The 23,250-nt window shown below is 40.6% G+C and overlaps 1 protein-coding gene across 3 annotated transcripts; it reads right to left on the bottom strand.

Annotated features, from left to right (window-relative positions):
* Nucleotides 1-1,499: 1,499 nt before the first annotated feature.
* On the bottom strand, nt 1,500-23,149 carry PLEKHS1 (pleckstrin homology domain containing S1). Of its 3 annotated transcripts, XM_032988522.2 has the most exons (16): nt 23,051-23,149; nt 21,367-21,444; nt 18,880-19,015; nt 17,566-17,657; nt 17,354-17,460; nt 15,843-15,977; nt 14,376-14,451; nt 13,593-13,700; nt 12,800-12,895; nt 9,200-9,310; nt 8,102-8,217; nt 6,866-7,075; nt 6,525-6,626; nt 5,255-5,390; nt 4,399-4,487; nt 1,500-2,676 (listed from the first exon to the last, which is right to left on the bottom strand). In XM_032988522.2, exons 3-15 carry the CDS (start codon nt 18,908-18,910, stop codon nt 4,419-4,421), a joined length of 1,389 nt encoding a protein of 462 aa, XP_032844413.2. In that variant the 5' UTR covers nt 18,911-19,015; nt 21,367-21,444; nt 23,051-23,149; the 3' UTR covers nt 1,500-2,676; nt 4,399-4,418. The 3 variants fall into 3 exon arrangements, with proteins under 3 accessions (XP_032844413.2, XP_032844415.2, XP_032844414.2); XM_032988524.2 differs by lacking the exon at nt 23,051-23,149 and having other exon boundaries at nt 1,500-2,093; nt 21,367-21,496; XM_032988523.2 differs by lacking the exon at nt 23,051-23,149 and having other exon boundaries at nt 21,367-21,496.
* Between the last annotated feature and the right edge of the window lie 101 nt (nt 23,150-23,250).

The following is a 23,250-nucleotide window of genomic DNA, read 5'->3' on the forward strand; positions in this document are numbered from 1 at the left end:
GCCTGAAACCACTTCCTGAATTTTACTCAGTGTGCGCAGGGACATGGCTCTCCTGAGGTCTCCAGAAAACTTAGGGCAAAACACAGATTAAGCACCTGGTGTGCCCAGCTCGCCGCTGATCCACTTTCCCCCCCGGTGTGCAAGGTGACATCGCTCTCCTTCGCTGCAGCTGCTCCTGTTGACTCCGTTTGCTGAAGCCCAGCCACACTGAAGCGTGTCTGGTTGGGTACCCCAGGTTGGAGGGACTCTAAATAACACCAGACACCGCAGGCCCTGGAGCTTGTCTCTGGCTCAGCTCAGGATGGACACGGGGGGCACAGCCAGCCTTTCCTGCCTGGACGTGGTCTCTTGTGGGACTCGTGCTCTCTTGATGGGTGTATGACTCCAACCCCAGCTCTCGGTAGTGATGTCCTCGAGAGGAAGTGCAGGGGGTCGTGTGGCCTGGTTTGTTCTTGCTGTACAATGGGCTGCTTGTTTTTAAATTCAGTGACCTCACACCAATTTGGAGACTTCTCTTACCAATTGCCTTCTCCCTGTGCCAGAACTTGCCTTTCTCCCAACAATTGACATTTTCCTTCTGGAGAAAAGTACTAGAGTGGTAAAAAGAGCATGATTCATATTTGGGAATTTAGGGGGGGGAAAATTAGCAGCCACTAATGAGCGACTGCAGCATGGGAATGTACCAGGAATTAACAGCCAGGGAAACAACTTACTGGCACTGGCTGTCTTCAATGACAGGAAATAAAATAGGTAGCGAGTAGCATGTTAATCGTTAGCTAATCATGTAATTTGTGTTGCAGTCGGCTGGGTTTTGTCTCTCTTGCACACCCAGTTTTCAGATGGTGAGTGATTTAAAGTGGCATGTGTTGCAGCCAGCAACAGCCCCTGCTTCCCAGCAGGTTACTTCATGGAGTCAGTAGGGCAAGGAGGTTTCAGGATCTGCAGCCTTCTTCCAGCTGTGTTTCACATAGATTCACTAGTCTGTGGAGTCACTGAATTTCAGCTCATGTCAATTCAAACATCTGTGTCAGGAACCCTCCATAGCCCAAAACTTACCGGGAGACCAGCAAAGAAAAATTTTGATGCCACAGAGCATGCTGCAACAAGAAGCTACAATATCACCTATTTATTTAAGAGTACACAACACATTTAAAATCCCTATAGGTGATCTTAAAAATTACCAGTTGCCCCTCAGAAGTCATGGGTTTAAAGACATGCCCTTCAGGTGTTCCAGGACCAAAAGTGAACACTGGGTAATACCGTGCATGTAGGCATTTCCATTTGCTGTTGCTTCTAGAAGCAGCCCAGAGATTTTGCAGAATTGGCTCATTTGAAGAAAGGTAAAATTTTCCCATTGGGAAAAATGTTTCAGAATGAGGTCGATGTTTTTTCAGTGTAGGTTTTTTTTCAGCTGCAGGTTAGTGGGAAGTTACAGGTGTTATTTGGAGCACAAGGAGGGGCTGCGTCAGGAGAGAGTGAGGTATTCACAGAATACAACATGTTGTAAAGCATTAACACATTTATTAATCGTATGTGGACAGACAACTTCACACACCCTACCAGAATTTACTATACTGATGTAATTTCCATACTACATCTATGTGTTATGAATCAGCCAATATGTGACATTAATTATCTGCATTTATCATTGCGCAAACTGACATAATGATCAATTACGGGCTAACACATCAGTAACTGTTTACTGAAGTACAGAAGTAATCCCCCAGTTTTCTGAAATATTCTGGAATCACCCTATGCATGCTATAACTACCCAAATCCTATTTTGGTCCCAAAGTAACATTCTTCCACAGCCGAGAGGTGCAGCATGCATTGCTCAACACCTGCTTCAGCAGCAATGACATGTGCCGGTTCCACGGCAGTGGCTCTCCTCCCACCACCATGTAGGGTTCATAACCTCTTCACTAGTTCACCTCTCTTTGGAAATGTTTCTTTATGATGTTCCAGGAAATTGCTTTATGGCTGTCTCACCTCCTTTGTCTGGAAACATGAGGTATTTGTCCTGCAGTTCAGTGACATGTGACTACTTCCAGGAAATGTTCGAGAAAATGTTGAAAGAATGCAGGATGTTTGGTCTAATAAAAAGAAAGGAAGACAGAAAAAACAACTTCCAGATAAAAGACTTCTCTGGAGACAGCAGAAATTAAGCACTCCCCATGCCAGCAGAAAACATGGCAAGAAAAAAAATCAGGTTAATTTTCTGAAAAAATCATCTAGGATAAATACCGGGAAAAAACTTCCTAATTATAGAGAGATGAGTCTCAGAACAACACAGGAAGGTTTGGACTTTCCTTTTCTAAAGTTCAGAAGAAGAGGTTAGGCAAACCTTGGGCAGGAAAGGTTGAGGGCAGCAGCCATCTTAAACTAGATGATCTGTGATCTTAGGATTCAGGCCTGGAGGACTGTCCTAGCAGGCTGACAGTGACAGGGCTGGAAGCAGCCCTGTATGGTGATAGCTGGCCATCCCATCCCGCAGAGACTCCTCTGGCAGAGATGGATTTGTTCTGCTCAAAGAGGGAACAAAGGAGTCTAATAGCAGCTTTGGAGAAGAGCTCCCAAGGAATGCCTTTCCTTCCATTTTCGGCCTCTGCAGTTCCAGAAGTGGGGTTTCCCTCTGTCTTTATTCAGAATTCAGCACAAACAGGCCTTTAAACACCACTGAAACAGAAATATCAAAAAGTGATCCTTTCCCACCTTGAAAAAAAAACCATGTCCCAAACACTCTTCTCTCAAAAGCAGAAGAGACAGTCTGTGTAAACGTTCAGTCTGGAAATTAATCTTCTGAATAGGAGCTAAATCTGAATAGATTGTATAAATATTCGTGTGTCTTTGTTTTGAATTACTGATGTTTTAATCTCTGGCTAAATAAAATTTTATAACAATTTTTTTTTAAAAGTCCAGACTGGATTTTAAAGAAAGCATACAAAGCACATTTGCCAAATTTACTACTGGAGTAAGTGGCACCAACACTGATTTTAATGAGTGTAGTTTCTTACTGTAGTAGCTGACTTGGCCTAATTCAACTGAAAGCTGGACAAATACCTCCTTTGGGCAAACCCACTTTAATCAAAACTTATATAAATCTCTTAATATCAATCATCCTATGCCTGCTAAGCCCAGTAGTTATTTTGGTTGTATCTGGCAAGATAAAATCATCTGTACCCCAAAACAGTGATTCAGTTCGTTGCCACATCACTGTACATTGATACAATCTATCCTACAGTGATACATATGTATGTAAATACACCCTCACACAAACACGTATATACAAATATGTACACATCCATATAGAGAATAGGTGTGTGTTCTGCACACATGCCATATCACATCATGTTTCTGTAAGCAACAGAGGTCACTGTAGTACAGGACAAAGCTCCCTTTTGGCATCCACTAAAGGCACCCCTGCAGGCAGTGCCATATCAAGCACCAACATCTTTTGGTGTGATACTAGCTGAAAATCAGTCATATTTCTACGACAGAAATGGAAGCAAGATACATTCACAAAAAAATATTTACAGGAAGTGTCCTTGTTTGGGAAACAAATGAGCAGTTGCTCTGGAAATGCTGTGGTACCAGTGACATCTCTATGGCAGGACTTGGTAGCTTTAAAACTCTTTCAGTGAACTCTGCATTGGGCAGAGTGCACATGCCTTCGTACACACCACTGTCTCTCAGGTTTTCCCAGTTTTCTTTACCAGTAACACCTTCACAGAGCTGGCCAGCCCTCCTCTCTCCCAAAACCATTCATTCACTTAGGGCTTATTTTGCCTGCCAGTGAAACCAAAGGTGCTCCACACATTCCTTTTCTCCAACCAGCTCTTTTTCCTGTCGCCCCTTGAATATATTTTTGTGGCTGTAACATAAGGACGTAACACAAAAGAAGACCCCACTGAATCACTACGTGACACTTTACCAGCCTTCCTTCCAACACTACAGATGTCAGCTTCCTTTTGCCTTTCTGTAGCTAAGGGGAAACAAGGGAAAATATGGCTTTGTTCCAAATGTAAGTTGTTTCCACACCCCTGACTGATTAGGAGTTCAGTATAAATCAACGTAACTCAGGGTAAAGAGGTGAGCAGAAGTGTGAAGCAGTACTGTCTACTGAAATACAAAGTATATACAGTGCAAAGGCTTCATAAATTTGACCCTCGTCTTTTTTTTCATGTAACTGAAATACATGTCAACATGAAATACAGGACAAACACATGCCACTCCTGTCAACAAAACAAATTATTAGGACATAAAATGAAATCCATGTTCTCTATTCTTTGTAATTCCACAACAAAAGATGTCTGGCAGCTCTAGAAGATAAAGATTACCTCCATACGCTATATATTATATTCTTCTCCCTGACCTTTTCCCTTGAACTTTGGCACTTACTTAATCATTGAGGTCTTTTTTCAGGAACATGAGCAGCCTTTAACATGGAAGATATCTGAATGTGGAATCCTACATACAGTAAGTTTCACCTTAAAAAAAAACAACACAAAAACATTTTTATAGCTTGTTATAACTGATCAACAGCTGTGCTACTATCTGACTTGTATTTTAACTAGTTAAATAAAAGTGACCAATTAAGAGAGATAAGCATTTTTTCCTTGCTGAGACTGGCTTTCTTTAGACAGCAACAGCATCTGCTGACCTCAACTTTCTCAGCAAAATTCAAATATGAATGTGTTCAGGTATGGGTCAGAGAACCTGGATACTGAAATAAAAGTCCAACCAAGAGAAACATAGGTATCAAGGCATCACTTAGAAATCTCCCATATTCTTCAAAAAAAGTTGTATCATACAAGGAGATGTATAGTGCTTGATAACCAGCAGAAGGTAGGAGTCCAGGGCTCTGCCCTCAATACCCAAAGTCACTATAAGGAACTACACGTCCACTGGAGGCAATCATTTATTTCCCAAAGTCTGCAATTCACAGGCCTAAGCTAAAAAATACCAAGTAACTCTAATTTATGGTTGCCCAGCAGTATCTGTTGGGGTTGCTCTGACTCTTTGACACCAAGTCCTCAAACACAGCAGTGCTGACCTTGCATTCCCCAAATAGCCCAGGAATAAAAGATGCTACATCAGAATGGTGCTGAGGAGCTGTTTGGTACTGAAGTTATTTGTGCCAAACTTAAAACAGAGTAAACTGGTTTGAATGGAATCACTTGAAATGCAGAAAGCAACTTGCTTTCTCACTTGGCTTGATTCGTTTGATTATCACCTTCAGGCTGGTCAAGCTTACCTCCTTTCTTATGGACCTGCTGATGAAGAAGTAAGCCTCCTCCACGTCCTGGGGTTGCAGGTCATTCACCGCCACTATGTGGTCTCCGTGATTAAACAAACATCCCAGTTGGCAAGGACCAGTCCACTGTGAGACACTAGGGTATTTGAAGGAAACTGTCGTCGTTTGAGCCTGGTCAGCAGCTAAACGCCCCGCAGCCGCTCACCCACCCTCCCCCCAAGCGGCAATGGGGAGGGAATCGGAGGGGCAAAGGGAGACTCGCGGGTTGAGATAAAAACAGTTCAATAACAGTAACAGAACAACACGCTGACAGCAGTATCAGCGGGTAACGTACAGTACAGCTGCTCACCACCCGCCTGCTCCCGGCCGGCCATCCCGAACACAAAGGCCCCGCAGCCACACTCCCGGAAGTGGCAGCCTCTCCCGGCCCACTCCTGCCTTTATATAGTGAGCACAATGTCACATGACATGGGATATTGGCCAATCAGGGCCCAGCCCTCCAGCTGTGCTCCCCCCGCCCCCGCACACAGGTGAGGGCACTGGGACCTGGGCAGCCCCTGGGGTCTCAGGGGGCTGCAGCTCCTCCCGCTCCCAGACCAACGGGAACTCTAGGCCAGCCCCAACCAGGACAGAAACATAGGGGATATGCAGTTACTGGTAACAGAATGGCAATGGCTGAACAGGATTGAATTTATGATAGTGCCATCTGGAAATAACACACAGGTTAAATGGCTTTGCAACTTTCTGGTCTGGTTCTAGCTGAAACTGATCTGCTTTATCCATCTCAACAGGTCCTCCTAAAAATGTATATGATGCTGATGTTTGCAGCACGTTAACAAGTGAGACTGGTGCTAGCAAGGTCGCAAGTGAAAGTTGGTGATTCCAGTCCAAAAACATTTACACTCGCTGTAGATATTTTAGCCTGATGTTTGACCGAGATGATTTCTGAAGTCACCCCAAAAGAATGAAATTAAAACTTATTATCTTCTGTTTTATCTATGATAAAACTGCAAGGATCAGAGATCCACTGCTGTCCTGATGGGATCCTTATGGAAATTCCAGTATCTCTTTCCTGCTGGCCTCTGATAGACTCTCCTTGATGACAAGTCAGAAAGAGCAGAAAGGAATCATTGAAGTACCAGCACACACTGACCCAGCCCTGTTCTGCACTGCCAAAACTGTACATGGATGTCTGTGGTTGTACACTTCTGTTCCTTACTGTCACTCATTCACATCTGACAGGCACCGTCACAAGACATCCAGAACTTACCATATTTGTCCTGCTGCTTCAGTAAGTTTTAGGTAACTGTTAATATCAGCCAGGGAGACAAAAATATCCAGCTTCTGCAGTTGGGTCTCATCTGTGACTCGACTGTGAGGGGAAACATCAGAGACCACAGAATCAAAGAAGCGTAGTTGGAAGCGACCCATAAGGAGCATTCAGTCCCACACCCTGCTCCTCTCAGGACTACCTAAAACTAAATCATGTGACTAAGAGCTTTGTCCAGATGCTCTTTGACTCTGACAGGCTTGGCAAGCTCCACCAGTACCTCAGCTGAAACCTATGAATATGTCTGTCTTCTCTAAAACAAAAATGGAGAAGACACTTACCTGAGCAGTATAGACAACTGAACCACTGAAAGTGGTAATGAATTTTGCCTTCTCTGGAGGGCTGGCTGCTGGCTGGTGGTGATTTCTGGGAATTGTAGGTCTCTATTTGCTTCCAAGTCTCTTGGACATGTACTGTTCTCCTGGCATTTGGGAGGAGACGGGAGCCCATCACGTCTGCACGTGAGCTGGCAACTCTCATCCAGCAACTTACTGAAGAGGAATGGTGATAAAAAATGAACTGGTTTGACCATTCCAGGCACTCTTGCTGCATTTGAAACTGGATCAAATAGCCATCAGTGAAGCAAAGAATAACAAGTTCTTGTAGAATATCCAATGGACAAAATTACATCTAAGTAAAATAAACAGTCCTTTTAAAAATGGACCATAAAACCCAAAATAAACTTTTTCAGCATTGAAAGACTATTTTTTAAGCCTGAAAACATTCCAGCTAACAACATGCCTTGACAAAGAAGCTGAGGACAGATTCTTGGCCTTGGCTGTACTGGTTTCTGCAGGGATGTAACACTGTCCCACGGGAGATACAGTAACTCAGATGTGTTTGAACTCAGTTTAGGTTTATTTGGTGAGCCTTATAATGCCTGAAGCCAACTCCTCTTCATGTCCCAAACAAGACTGGGGTTAGTAGGAAAAGCTGCTCTTTGTATACTTTAACTCAGATAGCATAGGCTTGTGAGGTTTTTATAGTAATTCCCTCCAGGGGCTCCCAAAGACACAGACAAGCTTGAATAAATCTATTGGAATAAACTGGTTTGTGGGTCTGCATTTCCAATTGCCTCCCACTATGTGGCATAAGACCTGACCTTCTGTAGGTGGCAGACCATAGCTGACAGCTATTATTGTGTAGGCACACCTCTCTTGGAGTATATTGTACTATATTGTGGAGGTTGTAAAGTTTCCTTGAGGTACTAAAGTGGTGGGCTGTTATGTCATGGAAACCTAGAAAAAGGATAAGCCAACAAAAAGTGCTGCATCCTCTAGTCAGAGCCTGTCTAAATGCTTGAGTTTGCAAGGTGAGTTTAAAATTCACGTTGATGAATTTGAATTTCACTCTGGTATTCCCACGAGTTCTGGACTTTCTGAACCAAGACCAAATAAGGACTCTTTCAGACAAGATGCAGTCTCTAGATATTGTTATGTAAATACCGCAGATGACAGCTCTATCTGTACCACTATGTCACTTTTAATTTGCTAAACCTTGACGAAGTTGTTACTTACAGTGATTTCATTGACATATAAATGTTCTCCTTTACTGGGTTGCTCTGCACTGGCTTCTCTTGCACAGGGACATCAGACCCAGCTGTGGAGTCAGGCTTTGATACTTCAGTAGCACACTGCTGGAAACCCAGAACAATGTAAGATGTTAATATCATTGTTCTGCCTACAGATATTAATTTCCTTATTTTGTTCAGTGCTCACGCTGTTTAAACACATTGGCTAATATAGCTTGGCTTTTCCCAAATAAGTCAATGAGCTGGAAAGGTGATTGAAGTTTACAAGTTAATGCTATCTGGTATTATTGACACTTTCAGATTGGGACATAACCAACTATATTCTAAAGTATTATCACAACATTTTTGTTACATTTTAATTTAAGCAGAGTCAAAAAAGACTCCTGTACTTTGCGTGTTCTTAAAGCACTTAAATTATATGACAAAATCATATTGTTAGTGTCATTCAGTTAGCTGTACAGTCTTGGGAGAGAGTCTGTGACTTCTGCAAAATACCGACCACTTAGCTTCTGATGATCACTAACTACATGGGAAGCCTAGAGACATTAGCCTCTCAAATTAGGTGACAGAATTTGTTTATAATTACCAGTATGATTCCTTCTGCTTTCTCGTTTCACAGTAAAATGTAGATACCACAGTGTTTCACAGAATTTTTAAAGGATTGATTCATTTTATACAGCTTACCAAAGCTTCAACAGAATTACATTTTAAAATATATAAAAATAATGTACTATTACATTTTCTAAATGAAGTTTACACTTTAAAAAAACCAAACAAACAAACAAACAAATCCTGTTATACAATAGGCAAAAGCTATTTACAATGAAACAGTCAATTTGGGGAATTTCAACAAAATCAGCAATGTTTTTGTCAAAATGCCCCTTTCTACCAGAAAGATCCTTTGAATGAGCCTAGTGTATTTTTTCTTGTACACATAAAAGCTCTACTACCTACTGCTTTATCTACATATTTCTTTTGCAAGGTACTAGTGGTTCCTCATACCAGTTCCTCTTTGGCTCACTAAATGTCTCCCATCTCCCTGGAGCTGTTAACAAACCAGCAGAACTCACAACAGATAAACTACCTTTGCTAAAATATTGGTGGGAGTTTGGTAATAATCTTCTTCATCCTTTTTGATGTCTTCATCTGTGTCTGATGACAGCAGTTTTTCCTCACTCTTTCCCAGATTTTGATCCTGTTAAAAGAATGTTTTTATATTTAACAGGCTCAGTTATACAGATTGTTTAGCATGTATTTTTTCATTTACATGGAGAAGTAATAGCATCAGCAAATATCAACAGAGAACATGGGAAGACATGTTTCTTCTTGAAGCAAGATATGCTCAAAACCAGTTTGTTTTAGAAATGAGGTTTCTGTATTTGTGCTTCTTCTTGTATTTTTGAGATCCACTGCACATGGACAAAACTGGCCACTGGTATTAGTACTTCTCACAAATGGATTTGTGGTAACCAGGCAGTTGCAATCAATTGCATGTTCACAACCTGTTATTTTGTTTAAAAATCAAGTGGATTAAACACTTCGTGTATGAATCTGCATGCGTTTAGGGTCACTTGTGTGGAAAAGATTTTTTTATTTGCATTTAGTTCTGAAGTCCTTATACTAGGAAAAAAATCTGTAGGAAATCTAGAAGTGGATCAGGATATATTTTTCCTTTTTAAGTACCTTTTAACTGCTATCAAGCAAAGAATGAATTTGGGACTTCCCTGACTAATGAGCAGCCTATTACCTCATACTTCTCTATGAACTGGACCATACCCTGGAGGGCTGGAGATCTGACACTGAATCCTTTGTGTCCTGAGTGATGTTCTGCCTTCATAAATACCTGAAATACTAAGTTTGTGTCAATTTAGTAAGTCAAGCAGAAATTAATCACTCCACCAAGTTTACCTTTCTAAGTCACAAAGATAAATTATTCATTTTAATGTCTCCTTTTTGACTTCACTATAGTGAAGAGTATGGTAATGAGTATTTATCTGCCTCCTAATGCAATTCTCCATGCCATGTTTGTGATGCAACCGTTTTTTATCTCTTCACTTACATCCTTGGTTTCCATGGTGATCACTTTAATAATTGCTAAATATGCCACAGAATATATTACTGTTTTCAAGGTAAAGGAAATTACACTAATTACTCTCTTACATGTAAAGAGAAGAAACTGGCATTGAATAGAAATTAAAGCTGATGGAATGTATTTTTGTTCCTTGTTGGTATAAATGACAAAAAGCAACTTATGCAGTAGGAGTCAGAACAAACCTGCAAACAGTCCTTCAAGAAGTGCATAACAAAACTGCAGCAGGAACAAGCCTGGCTCTGCGGTCATGATCTAAAGTAATGAATGAGTTTCATAGTGAATTTTCAGGGGCTTTGCATCAATCAAACCAGGAAACACTTAGGGAGAAGTGGGAAGAGGAGGTGATTTTATGAAGTCTTGAGATCCTCTAACTCCTAGGAAATCTCAGGGAGCAGAGAGCACTTACCAGCTTCCCAAGATGAGCCTTCAACCACTGACAGTGGCTATGTTTTACCAAATGCATAGGGTTTCTCCTTGGCACCATCGCAGATTATAGGGGCAATGGGAAGGAGAAAGTTAACGTGCAACAGCACTGCATTTTCCTAAAGCAGTTTGCCAACATCTTTGTTCCTCCAAGTGCTTTACCACCAGAGAAGTGCAGTTAACCTCAGTGTACAGTCATTCTCAACTGTACAGCTACAGTTCTTTAAACCTCTGTTGAACCATGATGTGGATTTACATTAGAGAGAAAGTAGATTATGGAGAAAATTGGCTGTAGCATAAGATGGAAATGATATCTGGAGAACAACTGAGTAATTGCTAGTTATAGGCTCCTTAGGTGCCTAGGTGCCTGCAGTACAGTAATGTGCAGTACAGAGTGATGCAAGTCAGGGCTCCTTATTTTGATGTATTTCAGGTATTGAAAGCTTCATATCAAAATAGCTGACACTGAATTGATGAGTCAGATGTGGTTTGGTAGCTCCAACATGTGGGTTGAAAGGCAACAAGGTCCCCAGACCTCTCCAGGGTCCCTGACTGTGTGACTAGACACAACTGCCATTGAGAGGCCTGTTTGCATGAGTAACAGCTACTGACCAAGGAGTTTTCAAGATCTGGGCCTGGGTGAGGGAAGCACCAATAAAAAGCAAAACAAATCGGATACTAAAAATGTGGAGTCATACTCCCAAAAGGAAGTACATACAAGGGATTAATTTGGAAGTCAGCTGTCTAGGCATCACTGAGCAGAGAATAGGTCTGGAGATGTTATCAGATGCTAAACTTATCAGGCAAGTGAAATATTTTTATTGAATGAACAAAAGTTTTTGTTTCTTGTTAGCTGTATGGCAAGGTTATTTATTTTCACTCATGCTGAAACAGAAATATGAGCTTCCTGCTATTCCCCCTGCTTTCAAGCTAAAAGGTAAAATCCAAATTCCTTATCTTTTAACCATCATGGTCAGTCTGTCCTAGTCCGAACAGCTGCGTATAATACATGCTTTCTGAGGTATCGTAAGTATGAGAAGAATTAATGAATGAGACAGAAAAGTCATGCATATGAAGGAGACAGAAAGAAAGCCTTGGTATGCGTCCAGAGCAGCCCTAGTTAAAATCAGACTAAGGTTTATCTCAATGCATTTCACAGCTCAGACTCACAGCTGAATTACTGCAGCTTCATAAAGTACCATATATCAGCTGAGCTGTGCTAACTGCCCATGATATTGCAATGTAGTTTCAACTATTTTCACTTCTTTTCACTAAATTTAGCTATATTGTCTCATACTTGTTGCCAGCCTACATACATGGATGATGACTGCAGCATGTGATTTACCACCCTGTTAGCTGTGATAGAAGAGATTCTTCTCCCTCTGTCTCAGCCACTCCAGATCACAGTCCAATGCATAAACTGCCAGTAAAGATGGGTTTAAACTCAGCTAGCAAACTGCATACTGGTATGGTGGAGCCTTGGTTGTGCCTTCTGTTCTGTTGACTTTGCTGCAAAGACAGTAACCCAGGGCAGAGGATGGATAAAAACTATCCTGAACTGCTGCAGGTATTTGTTCAGGGAACACCGGTCAGAACATTTAGCCAATAATATTTGATAACAATTATCATTGTATCTTTTTAGATAATTCCTGCCGGATATGGAAGCTAAATTACTTGAAGTTGTATTTGTGTTGACAGAAGGTCAGTCCAGAGGAGTCTCTCAATTTAACCAGCCCTTGTTCTGTAGTTCAGTTACATTGATTCAATTGCTACCGGCAGAGGCTGCAGAAAGAAACCATTTAGGAAGACTGTGGCCTGGCTGGTAAATGTGATGGAAGGAGCAAATGTGCAAGCAGTGCAACTTCAGATTTTTCTTGATCAAGTTTGTGAGAGCTGCCACAAGTTGCAATTGCTGCACAGAAACTGAGGATCTGCCTCCAAGAAGCAAAGTAAACAAAGGGTATTTCAAGAAAGTTCTTAGAAGGTTATTTTCAGCGCTAAATGAGACAACAGACTAAATATTTAGGAAACTTTCATAATGAAAACCAACTCGGTTTGCTGGGAAAGTAGGTGGATAATCTATAGTTACAGATACTCAGGTGAGATAAGAGCCAATAGTAACTTCTGCAGACTGAACAAGTCAAGAGCTGTTTGATTTGTTCTGCTCACCAGGCTTGGACAAACTCCTCTTGGTGAGTCACACTGAGCCTGATGAGGGCCAGGATCTGAATTAGGCCTGTTCTTGTCTTCTGAGGAACCACTCTCCTGTATACAAAAGAAAAACGGTGACTTGTCCTAAAGATACACTGGAGGCACGTCACCTGCATTCAGGTTCCTCTGAATGGGTCATTTGCACACAGCTTTGTGACTAGAGAAAACCAGCAATTACTTGGCTGCTATTCAGCCTTATACCAGAGGACAGGGACTGCAATTGCTCTGGGACACCAGCAATGCTTTCCTTCCTATTTAAATACTGAGGGGGAAGATCTGGAAGCACATAGGAACTGGATCTGAACTCCCCTCTCAACTTTACAGCCTGAAGAGAGAGACAATGAAAAGCACCATCACAAAACAGGAGGAATGTGGCTAGCAGCTGCCAAAACAATCATCACATAGCTTTGCCAAGGCATGTCATGTCAAAGCAAATCTTCAAGGGCTTACTTCATGCCTCCTAATCTTTGCCAGTCAGTTGAGATAGCCAATGAATATAATTTCTCATTGCTGTCAACACCTGTCTTTACTTACATGCAGATTTTCCTCAAAAGACTTTCCTTTGTGGGGACTCTCTGATCTTATCATCCAGGTCCTACTCAGGAACCCCACCAGAGAGCAGAACAGACCACCCGGGAACCCATGGCACAAGCTCTGAAGAACTTTTGATGGAAAAAAGCAACTAGACAAATCAAATTTCACAGTCATCCCTAGGAGCAAACTGATTATTAAGGATGGCTAATCTATTTACCTCCTGGTAGCTTTGCCTTTCCGGGAAACTGGTTGTACCTATAGAATTCAAAAATAGTGGCAAAGAGGAGGGCCGGCTTCTGATTTCTGGATTTGGAAGATCTCGGTTCTATAAATAGGATAAGAGCAGTGTAAGAAGACAGGTACGTGATGGGCATGGGCTACAATGTACCAATGCATCCAACTAGTCCAAATTTTACTTCTGATGAGTTAGAGAAATTGCCTACATGGCATTTTTCAGGCAGACATAAATTTGGCCTGCTGGCACTTTGAGCTGACTGGAAGCTGCACGGTTCTAAGTAGTTTAGTGCTGAGTCTGAACTAGTAGGCCTGGCTGGCTGAAAAGGTGCAGAAACTTGGGCCTGGGCTTGAACTAACAAAGCTTCTAGCTGGTTCATAACACTGACAGACTAGATGTAGATTGGTTTGTAAAACAGCATGTAAATATAACAAAAAAGCACATGTTAAAAATAACACACAAGTTTTCATTCTGATGCATCAAAGGTGCAATTCATTACAGCATAATGTCAGTCATCTCCTAATTTCCATGTGGCTTACTCTTCAAAGAGATTCTTTCACTGTAAAATCAATCACAGCACAGACAGACTGCAATGACTGCTTAATGCATAAAGCCAGGGTACAGGATTTATATGGAAAATTAATTTTTGATTAACCACCGCAAGAGCCAACTTCCAAGGCCAAAATCAGGAAAATTCCTTTGCACAGGTTTCTAGCAAAATTACAAAGTTCTTTCTTTCTAAAATCAAGTGTAGTAACATGTCACCTCGGGGCAGCATCCACCTCTTTTGGCTTCCCTGCAGATTGAAGATATCACAGTGACCCAGTCCTCTGTTTCCTGCCTGTAGGTTGGAACAACAGAAATTAAAACCTACTCAGAGGTAAAACACATGGAAAACCCATTTGCCTACCAACTTCGTCCTATGGCTCCAAAATAACACTTCCTGAAATCAATGGGAAAAACATGCACCTTCCTTTCAAGAGAGAGTGCTCGAGTGGCCATTATCAGATGGCAAAGGTTGACCTCAGAGAGGTGCATCTGAGGACTGGAAGGTATGCAGGGGGGGGCCGTGTGTGTGTGTGTGTGTGTGTGTGTGTGTGTGTGTGTGTCTGTGAAAAAGACACGGAGAGGGAGTGAGACAGAGAGGTGGGACCATGCTTTCTTCTTCATTTTCCGTGTGTAATGCTGCTCTGCCCAGTCCTGCCATAAAGACAGCTAACAAGGCTTGGGAATGTGTTTGGGTGAGCAGGAGGAGAAACACGCCATGAAAGGATGCCTGAAGCCCTGCTTCATGCTTGTGGTGGATTTAGTTGGATAAATCTGGAATGCTTCCCAGCAAGTGTGGGCTGTGAAAGCAGTGCCCTGGGGGAAGGCGTGGGGTGGCATGCTCAAGTAACACACAGGTATGTGTTTTTCTTCAGTGCTTATCAGCATTTCACACATCAGCTGCTCTTCTGCATAAAGGCAGAAAACCCCCTGATATGCTTGTGGCTGGGAAACTGAAGAGGAGAAGCTGGGAAGCAGCAGCAGAGGAGCACTGTGCCAAATGTCCTCCCTCACTTAACCGATCTTTGGCCAATCACCTGAACAGCAGCAGTTTCTGCCCTTGCTGAGGACTGGATGGCAGCAGAGGAAAGCAGGGAGCACACCACCCTGCTGCAGTAAAGGCCCCAGTCATTTATTTTGGGATCTGTTTTCCCTTGGGGGAATTTTCCCCTTCAATCCGCTTCCCTTGATTAACAACCTACTTTCAAGGACAAGATTATTCTTGTGACTTATCCATAAGGAGCAGAAGCTTTCCTAACTCCCAGGAGCTGCTGAGTGAGAAGACAAAGTTCTCTGCTCTTCCTTGGCCCTTAACTGGTACAGTCTGACATGGCACTGACACAGTGATGTATTGCTGCTGCTGTCCCCTCTCCCAGCCGCATACTCCCACCACTTCCACATGTCGGACGTTATACCAGTGTGGCTACAGGGAAGGTTAGCTCACCTGTCAGAACCAGCAAAAATTAACCTGGCCATGAGGGAAAAAAACAACATAGAAAATAGCAGTTTTCCATTGGCTCAACCAGCTGAACTGTTTTGTCCAGGAGCTGCGCCATCAGGACCTGAGACACAGGAAGGGGTGGGAATGGCTATGAAGGAGGAGGATCTTGCCTTGGGGCAGTGGCTTGGTGTTACATCAGCTTAATTGTAATGTCATATTGCATTTGCACATCTTTCTATGCCTACCTACTGCTCCCAATGAGGTAGTAGCATCTGTTTCCAGTACTGATGGACATCACCTGTTCAGGAAGGCATTTAAACATTTTCCTCACCATTTCCATAATTTCAGAGTTGCTTATGCCAACTTCGATATTTATGATTCTGTTAAGACAACCATATGAAACATCCTATATAAGTATACATATATACATATAAACACACACATACATACATATGTGTATGTATGTGCATATTTTACTCAAAGCACAGCATAATACAATCAGATCTGCATGGGAAAAGGTAAACATTTTTTCCACAGAAAAAGTTCTCAAGCAAACAAGCACACACATTCAAAACAGATGGTCTTTCAAGGAAGAAAATTTCCAAACAAAAAAAAAAAATAAACATTTGCGAAGATTTATATCCATATTTTGGATCCTCATTTCCAAAAAAAGGGGCTGTTGGTCTAACACAGAATCTTGAAAAGAAATGATAGTAAGAAAAATTCCTGGCAGATGTTTCTGAACCACTATAGAACAATATATTTGATTTGAAACTAATTGTATATTAACAGTGTTTTAATGTAGGGAAAGAGGAACAGACAAGAAGTACTCTTAATGGATACTTAAATGGAAGCACTACTTCCATTAACTTCCAAGAAGTTAAATTAGTAAAAATAATAACAATAGTGATGGTAATGGTGTAACCACATATCACTGAGCAAGCTGGATTTTTTTTTTGAAAGCTTCACAATATAAATCCTTTTAATGGAAGAAGCACAACAGCAATGTGAGTCCAGTGACCTCCATGCCCAACAATTCCAGAAGCCTAGAGTATTAAGGTCCAGGTCTGACTGGTAAAATCTTTACATTTCCCTTTACATTTACTGTTTCTCTTCTATGTTTCTCATGCCACATGTGACATGGTAAAGGGTGCTAGCATAAAGCCAATGACATTTAACCTTGCTGCAGTGGGCACTGTACTGAGAGGAATGAAATGACCAACCCAAACGAGCCAAGCAGAGCAATTTCTTGGCAGAGTAAGAGTCCGTGGGGAAGCCAGCACCAGCCTAAAGGGCTACGTGTCAGCCAGGAGATCCCTGCACAACTTGCCAAGCACTTTGTAAAGCCAAAAGGTGGGAAAGGTTGTGTGCCACAGTTAAGAGCAGCATAGCCTTATTTGCGTGTGAGTGAATGCATAGCACTGTCTTCACAAGAGACAAAATATCTTCTACTACGGGAATGCAGCCTTTGGGGTCATGGAGCCAAGATGTCTGGTTTGCAGATACCACATCACCACAATCACTCACACAAATGTATCAAATTTCGTGAAAGCAATGTAGGATTTTTTCTTCGGCATATATCATACACTGTAAGTTGCACCCAAAGCCTACAAAAGCCCAAGGGACTCTTTTCTGAACTTCAGTGGGATTTGGATTAAGAACCTCAATCAGGAACAAGTGTCTGTACAATCAGTGGCCATTTAAGAGTGTTGATATATGACTTAAAATAAAAAGGTGATGCCTTTGAGCTACATACTGATCAACAGCTATGGATCCTTTTATGTTCTGGCCTTTTAGATACTTCAAGATGTAATTGCCCTTGCTGGTTTTGGACAGGATGAAAAAACGTCTTTTCCAGGAATTCTGTTGAAGAGAAAGTAATTTGTCTCTCATTAAAATTCAGGATAGCAGAAGTAAAAGATGCTTGTTGAGGGATTACTGGAATATGACTAACTTGTGCTAATATACCTGTGAGCCAAAAAGTTGAAGAGGTGGTGATTTGATGAGGAATCCATGCTTACAGACTGCATCTTCAGGGCAAAATGTATTTTGAGTTCTCACTAATCAAAGAGAAATTAACAGCACCATTACTTAATTTGTTGCCAATTCATCTCCTATAAATACCTGCTTGAACTGGAAATTGTTGTTGAGCACTGGGTTTCTGTGCTTAAATGGCCATAAACCACATTACAATTTGAGAAGAGAAACACAAAACAAGGCTAAAAAATATAGGGCCAGGTCATGCTTCCCTGATGTCAATGTTACTGCTGACAACTGGCCCAGACTGTAAATAAATGATCGTGACAATGCAGGGGGCTCCTAAAATATCATGAGCCTCTGTCTTATTTAACTGATCTTACTTAACTTTTGGAGTCTGGTCTTATTTAACTTCATATTTAGTGATGTGAAAGATGGTAACCAGCCCCCTAATGAAATCTGTAGATGGCATTCAATTTGGATAGATTGCAAACACAGCTAAAGACAGATCATCTTACACTGTGAATCACCGTGTAATGATGGGAAAAAGTCTTACAAGTAAAATACGAGCTAAAACCTTGGGGCGAAAAATTCCTGAATGTATTTGTTCATGACCCTGCATACTCTGTGGCTAGCTGTAGTTTGAGATTCACGTTTTCTAATCACTGTTGGATTTCTGATCAAAATCTCAGTTTTATTAATGCACTTTAACACCCAACGAAAGGAGTGGCAATCTCATTCAATTTTTTATCCTATAAAATGTGTATGGGAAATTAAGATTTTTTAAGAATCCAGTGACTGAAAGCACATTCAACCGCATTCTGGATCTTCCTGTAAGGGATATCAGGGAATACACATAAATTCTGTGAAACATAACATGACCAAACTTTGTGGTGATGGAAGAATCGCTTGGTTCTCAAATCCTATTTACTACTGATTTCAGTGGATGTAAGGTTTCATCATCAGTGCCTTGGATGTATCTTTCAGCTCCCAGTTAATTTTTAAGGATTTTAACATTTTTTACAACTGTCAGTTCAACTTCTGTGTCAGGGACAAGAAAAATTCTGAATTTAGGACAGATTCTTTAAGGAAGGAAGCAGAGGGGCAGATTTAACACACAGTATAAATCCAGATAAGATCTCCAAATTTTTCAGTATGCTATTTTCCCCTGTTTTTCACCTATTGTTTACCACAAAATCACTGGCAGGTGGAGGACAAAGAGAATGGCATCATATAATGATAAGAATGGACTGAAACCTGATTCAACCTTACTACTTACAAATCTTAGTAAATGAAATTTTGTACCTGCAGAATTTCTTTTACTTGGAGAAGCCATCCTGATTGTTTCTTCTACACAGATAGTAAAGAGAGCAAAAGCCTTGATGCTAAGTCCTTTTGCTTTGCTTGCTGCTGAGCAGCATTCCACTGTACACACAGTTGCCTGAGAAAGTAACAAAACTCACAAGTGTTTATTTTCGTAGTGATGATTAAACTATATAAAATAAATACAGAAACATCTATTAAAAAACTATAAAAATAATTATTACTCATGTAAGCATACTATTATACATCATACTTTATATTATAAAGTAAATGAGACATGCTATCATATTTATTCTATTCTAATATAATTATAAAATTAAAAATAATTAAATTTTTAGTTTTATAAGGGCCAAAGAGATGATTTGCCTAGGAAGTGGTGAGACCTGCCAACAGAACTTGATTTTGCCCCTTCCTTTGCGCTAGACACAACACCTGTAACCTAGAAATATTGCATCCCATATATGTTTCGAACACTGTCTTAGCAGTGTGATCAGCCCGGTATAAAATAGGCATAGTTTGGCCTAAAGAGTTTAAAGTTTATTTAGAAAATCTAGTCTAATACTATGGTAATTATAATAATTTGCACATCTGTGGTATTCTTAATACAATGCCCTTGGAGCAATTTATAAACAGTGACAAAATAAACTTCACAGCTTTTTAAGAGGTGGATTAGTATTATGACTTTTCAGAGGGGTAAACTGAGAGTATCTGTTTTGATTTATGTCAACTTATTTGTGCAATGTCTCCTCCAATGTTACCAGGAAAATGGGAATTTCACTGTAAACCTGAGAAGAAGTTCAATAACCTGATGATTGGCATAGCCAGGCTGTGGCAGCGATGGGAATAGAGGCTGGCAGGGAGGCAGAATGCATGTGTGCATTTTCATGGACTTCTCTGAAGTTTTGTTAAATAAGTCTTTTACAAAACACATGGGCAGTGACCTGTGGGATTTGATAAGTGCAGGAACAGAGGGATGGAGCATTTAGAAGATAAAAGGCGGGTTTGGTTAATGGGCTTCCATTGGGGTTTTTTTGAGCTAATTTGCCTCTCAGTGCTTTCCTTCGAATAAGAACAGCATTTGGGTGTCAGTATAACAGAGCCAGACCTCCAAAGCACTGCTATTTCTTTGCAATTCGTATGTGAGCTCTGCACTCCTCCCAGTTGATTGCATGCACGGCACTACGTTTTACACACTGGACAGTTTTTTATTATCTCACAATTCCTTTCTTGTTTATTTAAAATCAGAGCTACTTTCTTTAAGATACTTACATTTCCCATTTGTAATACCATGTCTGTTTGTAACATCATTTTGTAAACTTTTCAAAAGATTCCCTTTGCCTTACCCCAAAGCTCTCTTTCCTTGTAAAATCAAATCCTTTCCTTTTAGTAACTTGGCTTGTCTGTTAGCTACAAGATTGCAGAGTCTCCAACATGTGTGCCATCTGAAAGCTGCAGAGCCTATTCTGAGAAAATCTGAAGGATTGAAAATGCAATCTAGTTCTTTGATGAGCTCCCTGGCTGGACTGAGAGACCTAAGGGGTTTCCTTTGCTTCTGTTTCTTCAGTGATTTACTCCCTGGTGTCAGAAGTAAACATGGTACAGTCAGGAGTGGTGGCCAGAAACTGTTGGTTATTTTCTGGTCTCACTCACCTAACGTGAGGTGGGTTACATACAAAATTTTACCTCTGACACACAACCAAAGCTATACACTTCCAAACTTCCTGTTGCAGGCAATATCATGCTGTAAATGAGAATGACCCACTGCAAACTTAAGTCCACTGGAGATCTCTGCAGAGCATTTCTGCCTGTATTTTTCTGTGATTTTTTTTTTTTTTGGAAGAAAGATTTGTTGTACAAATGCTGTGACAGTGCTATAAAATTTACTGCTAAGGATTGCATCTATTGCCTACCAAAAGAAAGGACAAAAAAAGCATTTTCTGAAACTAAAAATGGCTGCACACAAAGTCAAATTGTTAATGTCAATAGTAGGGTCACACGCCTGGGGTTGGAATGAAAGACAATGTAATATTCTTTTCAATGTGACTGACAGAGTCACCGCAACTGGCAAACAATGCAATTTTTGCAAAACTATGTTCCAAGAGCCCGTGACAGGATAAAAGTGTCTTCTAGGTTTCAGTAAAAGTCAAGATTTTCAGGTGGGAAGACAAAACCCCTTGTGATTAAAGTTGTGCTATCTCACTCTGCATTTTGGGAAAAAGTTTTTAATTGTTGTGTTTAATTGTCTTTTCTCTTCAATGGAAAGCAACATTTTAAACAGGTTATTATAATTCAGAATAGACAATGCCAATTCCATGGTTATACCCCCTCAGATTTTTGTATGCCTGGCATTAAGAGATTTGATTGCTTTCAACCTTTTGAAATGCAATGAGGCACTTCTGTGAAAAGGCTATTATAAAACTTCACAAACACAACACCAAGATAAGGAAAACAAACTGTGTTACTACTTACATGCAAGATGTCTTTATGGTGCAGAGGGTTTTAGAGATAATACATCTTTAAGTATTTCCAGATTCCCTGTGTTGCCTCCTGCAGCAAAACACGACATGTCCTTGCCCTGCACTGTGACTGCCTTCTTATAGTCTGTGTATAAATACAAACACCCTGAAATATGACCCACAAGGAAATTCCTGTTTCTGCCATGGGAAGCAAATTAAAGATTGTTCTGAAAGGGGAAATCCAGAAGATTAATAGTTACTTACAAGCAATGAAAAATTATGCACATTTGAGGCAGCTGTAAACGTCTCCCATGCAGAAAAAAGCCTGGAGACAGCTTTTGTTGGTTCAGCTTTCTAAACAGTCCATTTCCCCTGAGCTGTGTTTAAAATACAGTATCTACCCATGACCAGAAGATAAAACAACATTAAGAACCCTAAAAGATCATAAAGTACCATAAAATGTAACCAAGTTCAGATTTAAAGCATAGCATTTACTAAAACATACAATGGTGAAGCTGGATTTTTTATGCTACCTATGTAACGACAACGTATTTTCATTGTAGGATCAGGGTCTGTCTTGGTTATAGGTGATTTTTTTGGATTGTCTCCAGAAACATCCAGCATATCATTAATGATAATGATTTTACACACTAAACCATTTTGCTAGTACTCCAGATGGCAAGGGAATTGCTTATATACAGAAAACAGTTACAAATTTGACCAGGAAATAAGTTAAAATGTCCTATAGCTTACAAATTACTATTCAGCTACCGCCTTGCTCAAGTGAAAAGGTCAGGCTTCCTTATTCTGAATGGGTTCCTTCAGGTTCTTGGGCTGGCACAGCCCTCAGCATGTAAGTATCACCAGTCAGACATGGTGTCTGTTGGTGGGAAATTTTCTTCTTGAATTATATTTATGTTTTTTGGGCATGATCTAAAGTAATGCTCCAACTAGCAGAGACACTGGTCCCGACACAAGGGAATCTTTTTCTCTTTCTTCCACTGCTACGTTATCTTTCCCAGTTGTTTTCCTCTCTGGCAGTGTCTTCAGGTATTTTATGCTGATCTTTGTATATTTTATATACTAGAACTAGCCCAAAGGTTGTTTAAGATTCATCCTCAACTTCTTCCTTTCATTGTAAGTCAGCAGGCAGAATTGCTGTGCTCCTTTGTGCTATACTATCATCCTGTTCCAGGAAACCTTTGGTCTACCAGGAGACCTCTTGCAAATGTTGAGAGTGACTTGTTGGCTGGCCACATTAGAGCACTGAAGAGCTTCAAATAGCAGTACTACTTTGCTTTTTTTCTTAGACAGACAACTACCATTTCACCTATCAGTTGGAAATTCCCAAGCTGTCCTTACTTAGTGACTTAGTGTTCATCCTGGTAAATGTACATCAAAATCTGATAAAGACCTGCTCTGCCCACCTTTTTTTTTTTTTTTTTTTTCCTTCCTTTTAGATGTTATCTCCAATAGGGCAAATAGCTTTTCCTACTTAGAGACTCACTAATAGTCACTCCTCTGATTCTTTCTCAGCGCTCCCTTGTAGGCTGGACCAGGGACTGTTTCTAGTAATTTTTATATGTCATAATGCTATAAGTTAAGATAAATTTGCTATAGCTTTTTTTAAAATAAAATATCATTGTCAAAGAACCTTTAAGAAAAAAGCACTACATAAGAGGAAATGTACTCCTTACCTGTTATGTTGTTACATTCCTTGGCAATATTTTAAAAACTTAAATGACCTGTTTCACAGCCCCTACTTGCTTCTTTATTGTTCCCAAGGCTCTCTGGCTTCAGAGTTACAATGCATCTGAATAAAAGGATAGTTTTGGAAACAGGGGAATAATGTTAACAAAAATTTTAAAACAGGCTAAACCTTAAGCAAATAAACACT

This window comes from Tyto alba, unplaced genomic scaffold (assembly GCF_018691265.1).
Source record: "Tyto alba isolate M040663 unplaced genomic scaffold, T.alba_DEE_v4.0 Super-Scaffold_1, whole genome shotgun sequence".
NCBI classification, from domain to species: domain Eukaryota; kingdom Metazoa; phylum Chordata; class Aves; order Strigiformes; family Tytonidae; genus Tyto; species Tyto alba.